The 18,297-nt window shown below is 42.1% G+C and overlaps 1 protein-coding gene across 1 annotated transcript in view; it reads right to left on the bottom strand.

Annotated features, from left to right (window-relative positions):
- Positions 1–18,297, bottom strand: part of LOC124594372 (espin) — a 493,386-nt gene that overhangs the window by 100,949 nt on the left and 374,140 nt on the right. The window contains exon 7 of the mRNA XM_047132740.1: positions 4,230–4,490. Coding sequence (XP_046988696.1) covers positions 4,230–4,490 — 261 coding nt within the window. The remainder of the gene's footprint in view (positions 1–4,229; positions 4,491–18,297) is intronic.

Genomic DNA, 18,297 nt, shown 5'->3' with positions numbered 1-18,297 from the left:
TATTTCAATGCATGGTGCATTTCGAGCTCTCGGGCTCATCTTTATGTACTTTGGCAGTCTAAATCGTTTCTTTCAGATTTAATTAAATTCTGGTCCTGGTAATATTACAATTGTACATTACAAAGCGGACATATTGTGATTATAAGTTTGTTGTTGTGGTCTTCAGTCCGAAGACTGGTTTGATGCGGCTCTCCATGTTACTCTATCCTGTGCAAACTTCTTCATCTCCCAGTACCTACTGCAACCTACATCCTTCTCAATCTGTTTAGTGTATTCATCTCTTGGTCTCCCTCTACGATTTTTACCTTCCACGCTGCCCTCCAATACTAAATTGGTGATCCCTTGATGCCCCAGAATGTGTCCTACCAAGCGATCCCTTCTTCTAGTCAAGTTGTGCCACAAATTTCTCTTCTCTCCAATTTTATTCAGTACCTCCTCATTAGTTATGTGATCTACCCATCTAATCTTCAGCATTCTTCTGTAGCACCACATTTCGAAAGCTTCTATGCTATGGCTAAACTATTTATCGTCCACGTTTCACTCCATGCAAATACTTTCAGAAACAACTTCCTGACACTTAAATCTACATCCTACAAAACTAATATGAAATAAAAAAATAACTTACTGTTTCCAGAGGTGGTTGTCTCCCAAAGAAATATGCCTCAGAGCACGTCCTAATGGCCCATAAAACAGTGTCACTAATGATACGCACTTCACTGTCCTAAAATTCAGGAATGGAATTGGAAAAGAAAGGCGTATTACTGGTCATTAAATGCCACGCAAACCTTTCACTTCCAGTGCTCTGGTGTGTTACACAAGGTGTGATGAAGATCACACGTAATAAGGCAGGGTGCCCATCAGGCAAAAAACTCCCGCAGCCAGACAGCCAGGCTGTAGTAGAAGAAGAGCGGAGACGGGCGATTAAGCGACGTACGCAGGCCTCGGCGTGACTGATGCGAGTGGTTAGGGAGCTCCATGCATGACGTGTAAATTAATGCTGCCCGGGTCAAACTCAGATACACGCTCTTCACCTGCAGAGTAAAGTGTGTGTGTCTGTTGCGAAGGAGGCTGCGTTATCGCACAGAGGAAAAACATGATACTGCCATCAATGGAACAAAATAATTCGCTTAGATGTGACGCGAGATAAGGATTCCACAGACAGGCCGTAACCATTATGATAACATTCAGTAGACTTCGTTATCGGTGCGCTTACTTTCGTGTTCAGCTGTTCAGACATCAAGTGAACTCGGGAGCGAACGTACAGGATCCGACAGATCAGAATCGTGAAGTCAAGAGTTCAAAGCACAACTCTTTCCTCTAAAAAAAAAAACTTAACGGCAAGAAAATTATCGCGAGAGAAGATTGCAGAAGAGGAGATACACATCCACCACCCTGCAGGAAAGTACTATTTCTCTACTGTTTTGTTAAATACAGGATATTATAACAACGCAGGCAAGGAATACATTTGATTACTTTTTGTTAGATAATAGCTTATTCTCACACCGCATCCGTGACTGACCTCAGATTTTTAAATCATGTATAATTTTGTCACAATGAGAATTTGTTATAAGCTAGAAAGTTAGCAAAATCATATATAATTGTAATGAAGAGGAAATTTCGGTTTGAACAGTGGTTTTAATGAAGAATAATCATGGAAGCTTTTCCAGCATCGCCCGTTACAAGCTGTACAGTGCTGCCACTAAGGCAATAAATATCTGACGTGCAAAACCGATCAAAATAAATCAGACAATATGTGATATCTGTTTTTTTTAAGAGCCTTACATTTCATTTATCGCTTCTCCGTGAAGCATCTAATACAGCTTTTTCTCCGCTGAAATACCTGCTTCGCTTTTCGGAGAAATGACCAACTGTAGTCTCCAGGCATATTCGTATTGCAGGAACACTGATACCATCTTCCGATGTTTGATGACTTGACGCATGCGTTCTCCTTATTCCTGATTGACATCACCCAACTTTTCCCGGAAAGAGACACGATGACTGTTCTGAAAGCGAATCTTGAAGCGCATGCGCATACTGTACTTTTCTAGCATGTTGGCTACAATAAAAATATAATATGGGTCGTTTTTGCTGTCAGATATCTTAGTAACAACTTGCTTGAATGATAAGCAAACGTCCGTCTCCCTCTATGTAATTTTTGATTCGAAGTTGGAACCGAACATCATTCTTAGAATGTCAGTTGCAACCAACACATCTTGTTTCGATATCACTTCTCTTAGATTGTGTGAAACGTTTCGCATAGATTCTTGAAACATTCTCCATTTTCACAAACTGTTTCATTAGGCTTGGCTTAATAAGTACATGGAGCTGGTGATAAGAGAATTTGTTCTTTGGATTCAAGAGGTTCTTGCGCAAAACATTCTCCTCCCTAATCTTCAAGATTTTTCTGCAGGCCAATGTATTGTGGACCAATGTTGATCCCTTGCCCCACGGTCCCAGTCGCTTACAATACAGGAGCCTTCAGTGAAGCCACGTTCTGTTCAAGGAACATACATGAGATCTTCAAATCACCACATATAGAGGCTGTCCGAAAAGGCATTTTACAACTTCAGTATCATATAACTCGACTTGTAAAGAACTTAGGGTAAAAAATAAAGTTTGTGTGATGCACCAACTCACTTACTTCACGTAAGGTAATGAATAAATGTTTTGCTGTTCTAGGTGACAAGTGGAACATAAATGAAAAAAGTTTTTTCTTTGTTGATGCATGGTGGCAGCAGCGCCAAGAATGAATCGAGGAATGGAACCTGCATAGAAAAAAGCACAGTGTGTGGCTTGGTTTATTGAAACGAAGTCTGACACCTAAGTTCAGAGAAATTTCACAAGGCGTGAAACCATCACCCTATCAGCCATCCATAAGAAAATGGCACAGGAACTTCGTGGAAACAGGTAATGTGGATTTCAAGCACGAAGCAGGCACGCGAAGCAGATGTGACGAAGGTAAGGATAAAATCCAACAGGTTTTCCGGTGTTCCCCACAGAAATATGTTGGTAAGGCACCAAAGAACGGCAGATGCCTCGTACGACTGTGCACCGGGAACTCCGAATGCTTCTGCATCTGTTTACGTACAGACTGCAATTCTTACAGAAAATCAAACCAGAAGGCACCTTTATCGACGTAGCTGATCCGAACCAAGAATAACTACAGCTACTGAGACAACTGGCACTGACATTTTAGAACGAGTGTTGACTGAGTTGGAATATTGACTAGATAGTGTACGGTCCATAAGGGGAGCGCATCTAGAACTTGATTAAGGAACCAGAAAAAACTTTTTGAGGTGCATTACTTTTTCCCCACTAAGTTAATTACAAATCGAGTTACATGACATTCAAGTTCGGGGCTGCGTTTCAACCATGAGCGAAATTGTTTATTTCATTTACAACTGTGTAAATTTTTTCGTAACTCTTCTTCACATTTAGTAACGCATTGCAGTGTTTCTTTTTTTTTAAATAAAGGAGCCTTTAAACTACCTCTAGAAGAGTCTATGAAATCTCTTTTTCTCATATTAATTTCCAAAGTCGTGCACCAAACTGACAATATCTAAGAAATAAACCAAATGTCCTCCTTTGTAACGTTATGTCCACCTACTGCAATTTATGTCATATTTTTGCCCGGGAAAGCTGGAGCACGTCCTCACTGCAGTACCAGACCCACCTAAAATCCCCAAGTTTTGGGTAAAAAAAAAGTTTCTACGTCTACGAGATGAGTAAAAGAAATCAGGCCCAGAAAATATTTCATGACCTTTAAGAGAGGCAATCCAGCTTACGTCTTTTGTCCTGAGAGCGGGTGGTGTAAGTTGAGTTGTCTACCTTAAAGGGTACGAAATATTTCCCAAGACTGTTTTACTTTGGTAGCCCTGAACATACAAATTCCGAGAGACACTATACAGGGAATGGTAAGGGTTACTTTACACTATAACGAATATCTTACTAGTTCCATCCCCACATGGAGTGAGGCAGCAGAAATATTTTCCGGTGTGTCGGCAATACTAATTACTTAAACTTTCTCAGTAGCGATTAGCTTCTCGTGACCAGATTTCAGAGTCGCAAAGAACTTATAGAAAGACGTTGTCGTTGTCTATGGCTGGTTAAAATATCTAATTATAAAATCGCCTATTAAAATTTTCCGTATATAGGTGGCTTCCATCTGCTTCCGAAATAACCAATAAATAAACCTAGCATACATTTAATTCGGCCAAGTGGCGCCGTACCTGTAGAGGGCGCCATGGACGGCGCGCGCGAAGTCTGCGCGAGCGAGTCGGCATCCTTGTTGTTGGCGTGGTCGTGCACCAGGTTGATGTCCTCGTAGTCGTGGTCGTGGTCGCCGGCCACGGAGGGCGGCGCGTGCGCGTGGGCGGCGCTGACGGGCCCCACGGCGGACACGGGGGCGGTGGGCGGCTCGCTGCTCACGTCGCTGAGGTTCTCGTCGGAGCCGGCGCCCGAGCTGCTGCTCTGGTGAACCTCCACGCGCACTGCAACACCACCAGCCCGCAGGCGCGCCTTACCAACACTGCCAGACTTCGCCAGCACACACACGCACCTATTCTGAGAGGGACCAGCGACCATATCGTTCAGCCTTACAAAGAAAGGGTTATAAAAATTTTAAGTAATTTAAAGTGAAAGTGCAGAAATGGCATGTAATAAAGACCAAGAAACAAATGGCTGTATTCAAGGATGCATTACATCCTTAATTAGTGAGCTGATAAACTGAAAGACAGTTTTCACCGTTACAGGTAATTCTTCCCAGTAATTCTGGGGCGACCAATGTATTCCCAAGATAAAGGACTACCCGAGAAGAAGGTCCGGAAATTTTCTCGTTTTCTAAAAACCAAATGAGTAAAATGATCTGATGATAGCTGATCTGTTGAAAAGGTAGGCTTTAGCCGTTACGTTTAAACTTGCTTCATAGCAACGCTTCCACGTAGGGAGACACTGTTTTCCGCGGTAGTGTTGATTTGGCACATCCTCAAAATGACCAGCGTAAAGCAACAGGCGTCACTCTCTCTTCTCCGTCCGACCCGGCAAAGGAGAGACAGTTCCGCCTCCCTAGTCCGGTGGGAAGTATAGAATTACTACCTTTTCTTCCGAGTAGCAACACTAGTACGTCGCCTCCGAGGTAAGAAAAAGGGGAGACGCACGCTCCGGTTCCTAATCTGAAGCAGCTTCATGACACGGTCGATCGATTACTGTACATCTGCAGCTTTAGGCGCAGCACTTTCTGGTCTTCATTACTTTGTAGCGAGACGTGTCCAGTGAATTCGCGATTAAAATCCGATCAGCTGGCAGTCCACTGACTAACCTTCAACGCATTTGTGGTAATCAACGAGTTCGCGACCTCGTTTCCACATCTAAATCTCACTCATGCCTCACTGCGTGTGTACCTTCTCTTAATTGGTTCTCTCTTAATATTAAAAGCAACTTTCCAGAAAGGCTGAATGTACTTTCACTGCCTTTTCCTTGGGTAACTAATGTATTAATTTTCTATGGATACTTTGCTTGTGACAATAGTATTTGAAATATTTTATTCTTGGCTATTCCCACACCGTGAAGGCTGTCTCGCATTTTCAATTGTTCTTAACAGCAATATACAGAACGTAATTAAGCTGTCACTTCTCAGTTGCTTTTGTAGCATTTCGTCGTCTCTCTAAATAATTTAATTGCGCCTGAAGTGAAACAGCTGTTTTCTTTAGGAAGCTCCACTGCTGACGGTACAGAAGACGGCAGTTCTGCAGGTAAGGTCTAATCCATCTGTAAAATTGGAGGAAGGAGTAACCGAGCTGCAGGTACATTTTTGACCAGTCGCACCCCAACTGTTTTTTAATTACTCTAGTCACAAAAGTCATGATTCGACGACATAATTCTCTCCAAAGATTCAGAGGCATGGACCTTCTTAACCATTTGTCGCTGCAAGGCACTATATAGTCACTAAGCTGTCATCTCTTAGTGTAGGAATACCTACATTCAAGAAAATTTTAAGTGGTATACCATAAAGCACCAACTACGATATTTATCAAACTTAGTGGATGCGTTCACCGCAAAGCAGATATTAACTGACTATAAACTTTTATTCCATTCGGAAGTGATGACCATCATGAATATCACTATAATGTGCGACTCCCATGGGCCCGAGTACATTCTTATGTTCGTTCTGGAATGAAAGCAAAAAGCCTCCGCCTGTCATCTTGGCGGATTTCTTGTCGCGGCTGAAACACACGCTGTCAGGCAAGAACATTGTTGACTGGAGGGTGGGACGAAAGTACGCGTCTTCCCATCGCATCTCAGACATGATCATTGAGTGACAAATCAGGACACTGCGTAGGTCACTCGAGGATTCGTACACTCCTCAAAACATTCGTAGTGTGAATTGCAATGTAGGGCCTTCCATTATCCACTTGAAATACGCTGTTAACTACCCTGATCATGAAGAGTATAACTACAGGATTTACCATTATTACCACATACTGGCAAGCATTCAGCCCCCCTTCAATAATTAGCAAATCCTGCTATCATGTCAAACTGCTCCCAATATCATGATTCCAGGAGTTCTAGAGATGTGGTTCTCGAGAATCGCTGACCCCTGCGACGTTTAACCAGGTCGTCTACAGACACGCAGGCGTCGATATGATTGCCACAAACAGAAGCGAGAGTAATCGCTGAAAATCATAGAATGTTACTCAGTGTCCCAGCTCGAGGGCTCTACAGCATCTTAGTTTCTATTGTCAGTGGTACGGTGTTACGGGTAAAGGACCGATGGAAACCCAAGATCTCGACCCAGCTTCCAGCAATCTGTTCCCTAGGTTCCACGGTGTCACTCTGCCAGTAATCTCAACTAGGATTTCAGTTACGTCGTCTGTCTATTCGTCAAAGCCAGTCTACCAGTTCTACCTAATTTTTGTGGTGTAGTCCTTCTAGAACGACTGATGTCTAGAGTTCTTGCCACATCGTTCACCTGAGACCATATCGACACCACTCGCTCTGCAGAGGTTGCGTGGTTGGCGATGTGTGTGTGTCTATCGCCAGGTCCTTGGCAGCAGGCAGAAGGAGGTAATGCGGTGGCCAATTTAAGCGTCTATTAACAGTATTTTGGCCAGTTTGGCAGCAGGTACGAGAGGAGATGTAGAGGCCAATGTGAGCCTCTATTAACGGGACATGGGCCAGGGTGGTAGCAGGTGTGAGGAGGTGGCGCGGTGGCCGATGTTAGTGTATATTGCCAAGGCCTGGGCCAGGGAACAGTCTTTACGATCTGTCGGTGTGATGCTCCCATGTCCGTGATCTAGTGATTCGAGCTTTCTCAAAGTTCGAAAAAATGGCAGTTAGTTCCACGTGCACATCCTCTGGGGATATCGTGTTGCTATCTGCATCTGAAAAGTTCCAGTAGCGTTACGCTTACCCACCCCACCATTGTAATTTGCAGGAATTACTTCTTTCAGTATTGAAAATAAGCCCACATACGGTTGATACTTTAGTCAACATGTCCCACATCCTTGGAAAAACCCGTATATTAGACCGATAGCGTTCGGTCAAAGTGCTCATGGTGTAAAACTATCCATTTACGTCACTGTAGGTAGTCTAACCCCCTATGAGTTCAAATTTGCCATGACGTTTTGAAATGAGTATCAGTAACAAATGTTGAAGATCACACAGAGATAGAGCCACTTGTAGAGGAAAAGAGATCTCTTACTGTACCTAAAAGGTAAATGTTTTGTCCAGATTCTACAGCAATGAGCCACCGAACGAAATGGAAATGTGAAAGCTAGTATAATGCATCTACTATGTGATAAGGTGCAGTATCAGCATGATAATTGAAACGAGGCAGAGTAATCGGTCTGCAGGAATTGACATTTGGTAACTGATGTGGAGCTGCTAGGTGTAAGAAGGTCGTACGTAAACATGAGAGAGTAGAAGTATCGCGCTACGTAGCCACAATGTAGAGTCTCCTGAAACCCTTTGTTTTCTGAGAGTATCGGCGTTAAGACACGAGGGAATAATTTCTGCGATACTATGGAGGGAACTGTAGGGGGTGAAAACTGTACAAGAACACTGAGAGTGTTGAGTATGTTGCGTATAAATGCTGCTCTGAGATGAAGAGGTTGACACAGAATAGGAACTGGCGGCGGGCCACAACGAAGCAGTCAGAAGACTGATGGGATTTAGCAGTGTGAGACGAAACGACGCTGACAAATGATGTCGAGGTGCTGTTGAGAGTGCTTAGAAGACCAAATGGGGTACAGAAATCCTTGATCTTAATATCACCAAACGGGGCCACACCGCTTACAAGTTATATGGGCCGCCTCTTGGGCAGTATATGTGATTCTGTACGACCCATAATGTTGTGTCTCGCGACGTCACCTTCACCTGGATGCTGTCAAACTTTCCCGATACGCTCCCGTCAGTGTGCAAGCTGTAGCTCGGGAGCTTTGTAGCGTCACTGAATGGTGTTTCCGGGCATGGGTCTTACCCTCAATTTTTTCCGCAAGACGCCCTCTACAGTTCCTCTACATTTGTCGGCACCGATTTGTTGCACCTGGTACAGAGTCGAAAGCCGACCGGAGTGGCCGTGCGGTTCTAGGCGCTACAGTCTGGAACCGAGCGACCGCTACGGTCGCAGGTTCGAATCCTGCCTCGGGCATGGATGTGTGTGATGTCCTTGGGTTTGTTAGGTTTAATTAGTTCTAAGTTCTAGGCGACTGATGACCTCAGAAGTTAAGTCGTATGGTGCTCAGAGCCATTTGAACAGAGTCGAAACCGATTTTATATTAACTGGCCAAAAAAAAAAGAAAAAGAAATCTGTCATACATCTCTGTGGAGAAACTGATATAATTACTGAAACTACCTAGCGAGGTGATGAAATAGTTACACGCTGGGCTCGTATTAAATATTTGAGAAGACTATGGTTCAAATCCCCATCCAGCCAAACAGAATTTGGTTGTCCACATTTCCCAATTGCAGATTTAATTAAGTTTGTACGGCCGTTAGTGAGCGACTTGGCCAATTTTTATTTATTTATTTATTTTTTATTATTATTTTCAAGATCATGGAATCAATCCCTGAAGACAGGAAGCCCCTGACGCTCGTGCTTCTCCAACCAGTGTTCAACACCTACGCAGACACTCAGCCTCTGCCCGAAGAACCAGAAAATTTCATCTGTGCTGAGAACAGGGTCGTCACTGGGACGTTAAACGCGAATCTTCCTTCTTTTTTCGAATAAATTAAAAAACAACTGAAAAGTCTATATGGGTTTTCTACTTCTACCCACATTCGACTCTCTACGAATTAACGTTTTATGTTTCATCTTACATTATCCGGATTAATATCCTGGAATTAACTAAAGCAGCAACTACAGAGTTTGAAATATCAGCGTTATCTACTGAATCGGGGTCTTCGTTGAAATGCAGAGATAATTAATATTATTTCAGCTGATCAAAATAATAGAATGCTGAGTGAAGGATTCTTTTAAGGATTTGATAACTCCGCATCAGTCAATTAAAGCGGCAGTTGCAACTGGTTAAGACTTATTGGTTTCAAAACATAACGCCGTGAGTGTTCCCTTCACAATTAAGTCAGAGATGAGACTCGTGTCAGAGTGAAGTTTTTATTTTATTAAATGACTGCTCCACTTGCATAAAAATGTGTATTAGGTCTACAACTTCGATTCCGCCGTTTGTTCTACAACTTCAAGGCTTTATTGGGTGTGCTGGGCACTAATTTCTCTCATGTTTCGGGCAGCATCCCAATCCTTCGGCAGAAGAACTGGACATCTTTTGAGGAGATCCGTGAATCGATCCAATTTTGCTCTTGCTCATGCGACAGGAGGCGCTGGTCAGCCAGGCCGTGTGCCATTAATCGAAATACATGGTAGTCTCAGTGAGCAATGTCTGGCGAGTACGGCCGTTGAGGTAGGACTTCTCATTTCAATGTCTCCAAGTATGTTTTAACGGGTTTTGCGACATGGGGTCGAGCACTGTCGTGCTGCAAAATCACCTTTTCATGTCCATCGCTGTAATGTGGACGTTTGGCTTTCAGTGCTCAGCTCAAACGGAACAGTTGTTTTCGTAAACGGTGATTGTTTCTGTCCGTTTTAGTAGTTTCGAAAACTTCTCTCCCCCAACAGGACGCCGGTCTTCGACGTCAAAATCATCGTTCTTGTAGCGCTGAAACTGTTCTCTGCACATTCTTTCGTTAATAGGTGCCTCACCATAGGTATTCCCCAGCATTTTATGAGACTCAGCAGATTTAGTCACGTTAAAGTTAAAAATAAAAACTTCCCGCAAATGACGAGAACTGGACTCGTAAGCTGACATATTAAGTCAAGGACAACCTTATGGTGCAATCACATATCGTATAATATTTTGATCGCGATAAGCATACGATATCTACGCGTATTCTATGGCACTTACGACCTACCACCTGCACCACCACTTTTCGCTATTGCCATCAACTGCTAAACGGCCGAAGCAAAGCTGTGGACCTAAAATATATTAACAGATTCGGCTATTGTCAGATGTTTGATCACAACAAAAGTAGTTTCGTGAATCGGACAGCTCAGGACACACATTGACCTACAAAACAATTGCTGTTGTGATCGAACGCTTGATAATGGCTTAGGGGGAGACACGTTTAGTTTAAATATCTGCATTTTTACACATCTGGACCATCCACTCAATAACACTGTAACGACAGCTGAGGATACCCTACGTTCGAGAAGGATGCACGAACAAATAGCAAGAATGAAAGAAGTCTGTTCGTGTTTCAGTCTTTCTCATGGACCAGTTTTCAGGCGCTTTCCACGCGCCTACAGGTTTATGTTGAAATGGAGCAGTATTCTTATCTTAAAACGTACTATATATAAACAAAATAGCTGAAGAACGCGTAAAAGGGTTTGCACGCAATCCATAAGCAGATGACGTATGCGCCCAGCCACTGCACAGAGATTAAGATACAATCAGTTAGAGGGAAGTGGAGGCCATAGTATTGTGTGGCACCAAGTATAAGGAAGAACATGAAGTATTGTACGGTAAACTGGTTTGCAAGAGGGTTTTCCATATCTACAAGTGTTACCTCCTTACTCTACCGAGTCAATGTAAATAAGTAAAATTTGACAGCGAAAAAGTTAAAAGAAGCTGATAACCAGATTTAAAATTAGTACATAATGCCATGTGGCTCAAGTACTCCTATGACGACAGTCCCGTTAGACTGATGCGTGAAAACTTAGCTTATTGCTCCTTTGTAAATTTTTTAAATTGCAAACTGGTATGTGTATATGTAAACTCAACTATTCTTGAATAAGATACTCCGTATGAAAACACTGTTAACAGCAGAATTGTACGTAATGTAAACTCCTTAGTATATTGTACTGTCCCCAAAACTAAGCTTAGTCGTACATTTTGTTTTAGCACAAACGTTTTATGTTAGCTATGTACTGTTGTAGCTCTTCCTGGCTGTATGGTCAATGTTGCAGTGTTGCAAAAAGGAAAAATAAATAAATTTATGAAAGACGTGAAAGATGGAAGCGGCGCTCACTGTGAGGCTGTCAAACATGCCAACATTAGTAAGGGAACAAAATAAAGTAGACCATTACGCTGTTGCCGGCCTGTCGTATGTTTACTTGAGAGGCTTCTGCTGTCGGTATAGTAATTGCTACAAAATCGCGTAACTGCTATTTCACTTGCATTTCACCTGTAACCAAGGGTAATGCAGGTTGCATAATCATAGGCGGCCGGTAGTGTTGAGTGAGTGTTACGGTCTGTACTCAAAGAAAACTCGTCAACTCACGGTACAAAACGAAACGGATATGAAAGTAAATGAGCGAAACAGTATATTTCAAGGAAACCTCCAAGATGCCACTCGTTATTGCGAACTCCTCTGCAACGAGCCAGAGGAGCCGTGAGAATCCTTTCAGTATGCCCCAAACTCATGGCGTTTACCAAACAATAAAAGAGAACAGCTGACGCAGGTGATACTTCAGTGCTGATTATCAAGATAAACAACAAGCGCTGTCCTGTCGCAACATATCTGAACGAATGATATCCTGATAAACATTAATTGGGAACGTTTTTGGGAGCATCAGCCTGTACTGTTTCCGCTTCAGAAATACATCATGTCAATTTCACGACAGACCGACACGTAAGGAGAGACTAATAAATGATCTTATTACCACGACGGCAGAACACGCATTCCTTCTGGTGCGGTGTAGAACATAACAGCCTCAGACGCAGTAAGACTATCGTGGTGACTGTATGTCATTGGAAGAGGTGGTGACTGTGCTTCGCTATCTTTTCCTGCAGCCTGTTTTCTCGACGGAATTTACGACGTGACGAAATTTATGAGAGTCAGTGCACAATTATAGAGGAAATCGTCGCTGCGCTGGGAAATTGCCACACAGCTTTATCTAAGTGGTATCTGCTGTAGCACTTATCCGGGCAAATGGAGACGTCGGAACTCTTTAATACAGAAAATGTACCTCCATATCTCCCTCGGAAACTGTGCCGAATGTATGCGAGCCAAGATATCCTCACGACGCGAGGCTAGCATACGTTCAAACTTGTAAGCTAACTGTGCATCAAAGACGAAGCTAGACTTGACTAGAGTGAATGCCCTTTTGAGAAAAAGGCGACGTGAAAGCTAAAATTGGTTGTGCGTCTCTTTCTCCACAATTACCTTCCATTACTTTTACGGATATATCATGTACGTAACAATTCACATAGTAAACGGATGTAAGACACGATCCAATGAAATTTAAGTTCGTAGATTTTTCCCTCGAGATACAAGGTTTTACTCTAGGTGAGCAGGACACTGAAATTAATCAGTAATACAGTTTCTCCCAATAATTATTGCTCTGTTTCAACACTGGTGATGTTCCTCAACCCCACAACTGAAGAATCTAATGAAACAACCAAAATTAAAAAGCTTCTCAATTATAGAAGAAGTTTCCTTATAGGGTGGTTGAGAGAGAACAGAAATGGAGGAAGTCTAAGGGGATGAAGGAGAATGGCACAACCAGTTGTGTCATTCTTTTTGCTATCGGTTAGCTATTCCTTCCATTTTTCTGTGTCAACATGAAGGCATCGGTTTCCGTTACCAGAATTAGACGATGTTGTTAGCAAACTAACTGGCGACGAGAAAGCAAAGATGTATGCATGATCACCCAGTCAATATTCATAGCTCCTAATTAAAGAGTGAAGTCGAAACCTGTAGAGGTATGGAAAAACTATTTAGAAAACCTCCTGGATATGGATGAAACCGTCAACAGTGTACTGGAACAGAAGAAGAAGAAGAGGAAGAAGAAGAATAACTGTAAAGAGAAAACAGAGAGACATTACCGACAGAGTATGAATTATCGAGCACAGAAGAGGTATGAGAAGTCATAAAAATGCTGAAGAAAGGAAAGGTACCAGGCATAGCCCTCTAGTATGCTCAAACGGCCTCGACACTTTCTGGGATCATATGGCGGACAGCGTGTCGTTGGATTTTACAGTTTTCCCGCATGTTGTACCACACACCAATGGTGCCACAAACATTCCTGGACTGTGGGATTGTTAGTGTCAAAATCACATGGGTTTGTGTAAGCTGTGAACAGTGAATATTTATTTTATGGTTTGCTGGATTTACTTTGTTTGACGACTATCCTGTAATTCTAGTCCTCTTTTAACGATAGTAAGCAATACATAAAGCTTATACTGTTGAAAATATTGTTGTAGTGTTTGTATTCGCATGGCAGTTGTACATTTTGCTGATAGTGTTAAAAGTACGTTGATACTACGTTTTTTGATACATAATAGTTCGAAATACACTCATTTTCTTTACAAGTGCCTTACAGTTGGGCGCCGCTCTATAAGAATGACAAAGCAAAAACTACCAGCATAACTTACCACGAATTTCCGGTTGATAATGATCTAAGAAATACACAATTACGAGTGAGCTCTCACGAAAACTTCACCCCAAATATGCTGATAAATGCATCAGTAGTTTGCAGTTAACATTTTACAGAAGCAGATTATAAATGTGCTCCCAAAAGAAAGAGTCTCAGAAGAGGTAGCATTCAAAGCAATTTCCACATTATCCTCTCCATATAATTTCACCAGCAGCAATATTTAGGCAACAAATTGAAAAGCAGGCTCCCAATAATCTGGTGCGTCGTAAACGTAAAAGGAGTGCGAGCCCTACGCAAAAAAAAACTCATAAGTGGACTGAGTTTTAGAACCTGGTTTATTATCGGTACCTTCATGTACCAGCTCAGTCACGGCCAAAACAGCAGTTTCAGTTTGGAAAAATTCGCACAAAAAACCATCACAATGTCACTGAGTAGGAAAACAATGAGAAAGTATAGTTGCCTGCTCATATTGTCAACATATCAGTCGCTACGCGCCAAATGCAATGTAATTGTTCGTATGTGTAATTCTTATTGTCTTGCTTTCCTACTGGTATTAAAATAAGCTTTTAATAATAGTTAAGGGGAGTTGGAATGCCGGAAAATGGAAAAAATTCACATTTTCAGTTTTTAACCTTATAACTTAATTTGAAATTTTCTGCTTAAAATGGTGCAAAATTTGTTAAGAAATTCCAATTGGAAGTATTTTTATTTAATTTTTCAAAATTACATGTGCGCCCAGCAAAGTTACCCATCTTGTGATTTGTACACATTTAAATCTTCGCATTTCCGAAAACATTACATATAGAAGGCTGTGGATTTCACTCTTCAGTTGTAGAATCTTTGATCCTTCCATAGGTACCATTGTTTTTACGACTAGCTGTGTTTATTGTTCAGTTTTTGATCTGTGAGTGTTTGTTTTGAGCCTCGAGTTTAGTTTGTCGCTCATTTGGAGTTTGTTATCTGTCTTGTTTTGACTTTCAGTGGTGAGTGCGTAGTTTCTACGATGCCTAGGAGTGCATCATTATTTAAAAAGCGAAAGTTTCGCGGTAATAGATTTACAAATAACGTTTGTTCAAGTGATTCTGCTTCAGCACCTGTTGATGCTGGTGAAAGTTCTGACGTTTGTACAGCTGAGATGTGTGAAGGAGACACGCCCACCAGTGCATCAAAAAAGAAGTTATCAAACTGTGCAAGTGAAATTACAGATGAAGCTTCTAATGAACAATATGTTTTAGTCGACTTTCCTGTTTTTACTGAGTTTATGAAGAAATGTTTGTGTTGTAATCTTTGTGGAGGTTCTTTTGATATGAACATAACAAAATCTATAGGACTTTCCTGCAAAATTGCTATAGTTTGTGCCAGTTGTGAAAATGAGACCTGTTTTTGGAGCTCTAAAACATGCAGTAGCAATTTGTTTGAGAGTAATATCAGGCTAATGTATGCAATGAGAGCAATTGGTAAAGGACATACTGCTGCTCAAACATTTTGTGCCATAATGAATCTTCCACCTCCACCTGCTAAAATTGACAATTACACTGAAGTGATAGGAGATGCTGTTCAGTCTGTAGCAGATTTATCAATGAAAGCTGCTGCCAGTGAAGCAAAATATATAAATGAAGGAAACCCAGATATCCCTGTTGCTTTTGATGGAACCTGGCAGAAAAGGGGTCACACATCCAAAAATGCTGTTGCTACTGTTACTAGTGTGGACAGCGGTAAAGTTTTGGACTATGAAGTGCTCACTAAACATTGTTACCATTGTGCATCTGGTAAGATAGAAGCAGCTCACATATGTAGCAAGAATTATGAAGGTACGAGTGGAGGCATGGAGGCTGCCGCTGCTGTGAAAATGTTTAGCAGATCAGAAAAAGAACGGGGAGTATTTTACACAAAATTCCTTGGAGATGGGGACTCCAAGGCATACAAAAGTGTTACAGAATCCATGCCATATGTCAATAAGACAATAACTAAACTAGAATGTGTCGGTCATGTTCAGAAACGAATGGGCACTCGTCTAAGGAAACTGAAACAGAATCTGAAGGACAAAATTTTGTCAGATGGTAAAACCATTAGAGGTCGCCTGTCAGATAAAATTATAAATGAATTACAACAATACTATGGTATGGCAATAAGAAATAATGCAAATAATTTGCAGGAAATGAGACAAGCTGTATGGGCCACATATTTACATCGATCATCAACTGATGATAATCCTCAACATTTTGCTTGTCCAGATGGTCCTCAGTCATGGTGCAATTATAGAAAATCTCAAGCTACTGGGGATCCTTATCACCATAAAAATTATATTCCATTGGCTGTTATGGAAGTAATTAAACCAATATATAGAGACTTGGGGCATCCTGATCTTCTGCGAAAATGTCTTCATGGTTGTACCCAGAATCAAAACGAGTCGTTCAACAACCTCATTTGGACTCGTGTACCTAAGAATGTATTTGTTGGGATAAAAACATTGAAATGGGGAGTCAGTGATGCTGTTATTTCATTCAATGATGGTCATATGGGTAGGCTAAAGGTCATGGCAAGGCTCGGCATTGCTCCTGGTATCAACACCATCAGAGGTCTTCAGCTTCTGGACAGCGTGCGAGTAAGGAAGGCTCAGTATGCAGCTGAATTTAATACAAAAAAAGCAAGGGCAGCAAGGAGAAGAAAGCTTCTAGGTGAAGAAGAAGAACTAGAAGATGACCCTGATTACTCTGCTGGACACTTTTGATAATAGAATAAAAGGTATTTGTGAATTTTCATAATAAATTACTTTAATCGCATTTTCTGGCATTTGACATTTTTAGTGTTACATGTACCTTTATCTCATAAACCACTCAACCAACAACATTCAAATTTTCAGAAATGCTGCAAAACAGTTCAAAGAGGCCACTGAACTAGAATCATGACAAGAACTGGCTTATTCTCTGAACTAGGGAAGTTTATGTTATACTTTTTCCAATAAAAAATGGCTTAATGGTAAAAAATTCATAAATACTATACCAACAAAAAGAAAACATTGGTTCTAGTTCAGTGGGCTCACAATATATGCTGAAAACCTCTGCCAGAATTTCAAAGTTCTGAAGATAATAGTTCCAAAGAAAAAGGTACACAAAGTTAGCAAATTTAACATTGGCGAGATAGGGCATTCCAACTCCCCTTAAGGACCAATAAATTCTGAATTTGAAAACTGTAAACTAAGCGTGCCCACAAGGAGGTTTCTCTTTCTTCAGGTACCCAACTTAATGTTGTTAACCTTTGATGATATCCCGCCCGGTTAGCCGTTCGGTCTAACACACGGCTTTCCGGATTGGGAACTGGCGCCTGGTCCCCGGCACGAATCTGCCCGGCGGACTTGTGTCGAGGTCCGGTGAGTCGGCCAGTCTGTGGATGCTTTTTAGGAGGTTTTCCATCTGCCTCGGCGAATGCGGGCTGGTTCCCCTTATTCCGCCTCAGCTACACTATGTCGGCGATTGCTGCGCAAACAAGTTCTCCACGTACCTGTACACCTCCATTACTCTACCACGCAAACATAGGGGTTACACTCGACTGGTGTTAGACGTGCCCTGGGGGGGGGGGGGGGGGGGGGGGTCCACCGGGGGCCAAACTGCACAATAATCCTGAAAGAGTGGTTCGGTGTGGGGCGGCGGAGGGGTGAAGTGGACTGCGGTAGTCGTCGTGGGGTTATGGACCACTGCGGCTGCGGCGGGGACGGAGCCTCTCCGTCGTTTCTAGGCCCCCGGTTAGCATACAATACAATACAACCTTTGATGATTGGCCTATTGTAACGAAGTGATGAAAGTACTAAAGGGAATATACTGCCCAACCTGCAAACATCTGATTTCTACAATTCGCATAAATCTCCATTAATGGATTTGATATATTCCAGTGACATCATAGGAAACAGTATGTGAATTTCGTAAATGCAATGTCGGTTTTTATAGCGAGCACTTCCCGTACGTGTAAACGTATGATTTAACAGTTGGAAATGTACATTGTGGAAGAACTAGAATAAGCAGCATGGTTTTGTGGTAACACTGGGGAAAACTGTTGAGTATTTACTTCTGAATGCTCTGGTGTGTAAATATTTCAGAAAGATTATGCTGAAGCGGATAGTTTGCTTTGCTAGAGAAACTTAGGAAAAACAGAAATTTTTGAACTCGAAACCTCGTAATCGAAAGGTGCAGCGTCTTTAACACCACATACTCTCCATTGAGCAGCAACTCGTAAAAGTCGGCTGTCAGCGCTTTGCGGCGACCAGCTGAACTTCGTAACAAGCTCCGGTGAGGAGTGACAAGGCTGGCAGAGATATAATACTTGCAGAGATGCTGAAACAGGGAAGAGATGTAAACAATCAAACGAATACCTGGCGCTTAAGAAAGAAGCGCAAAGAGACGCAGCCATTACAG

Source organism: Schistocerca americana, chromosome 2 (genome assembly GCF_021461395.2).
Source record: "Schistocerca americana isolate TAMUIC-IGC-003095 chromosome 2, iqSchAmer2.1, whole genome shotgun sequence".
Lineage (NCBI taxonomy): Eukaryota > Metazoa > Arthropoda > Insecta > Orthoptera > Acrididae > Schistocerca > Schistocerca americana.
This window is presented reverse-complemented; position numbering and strand designations above follow the sequence as displayed.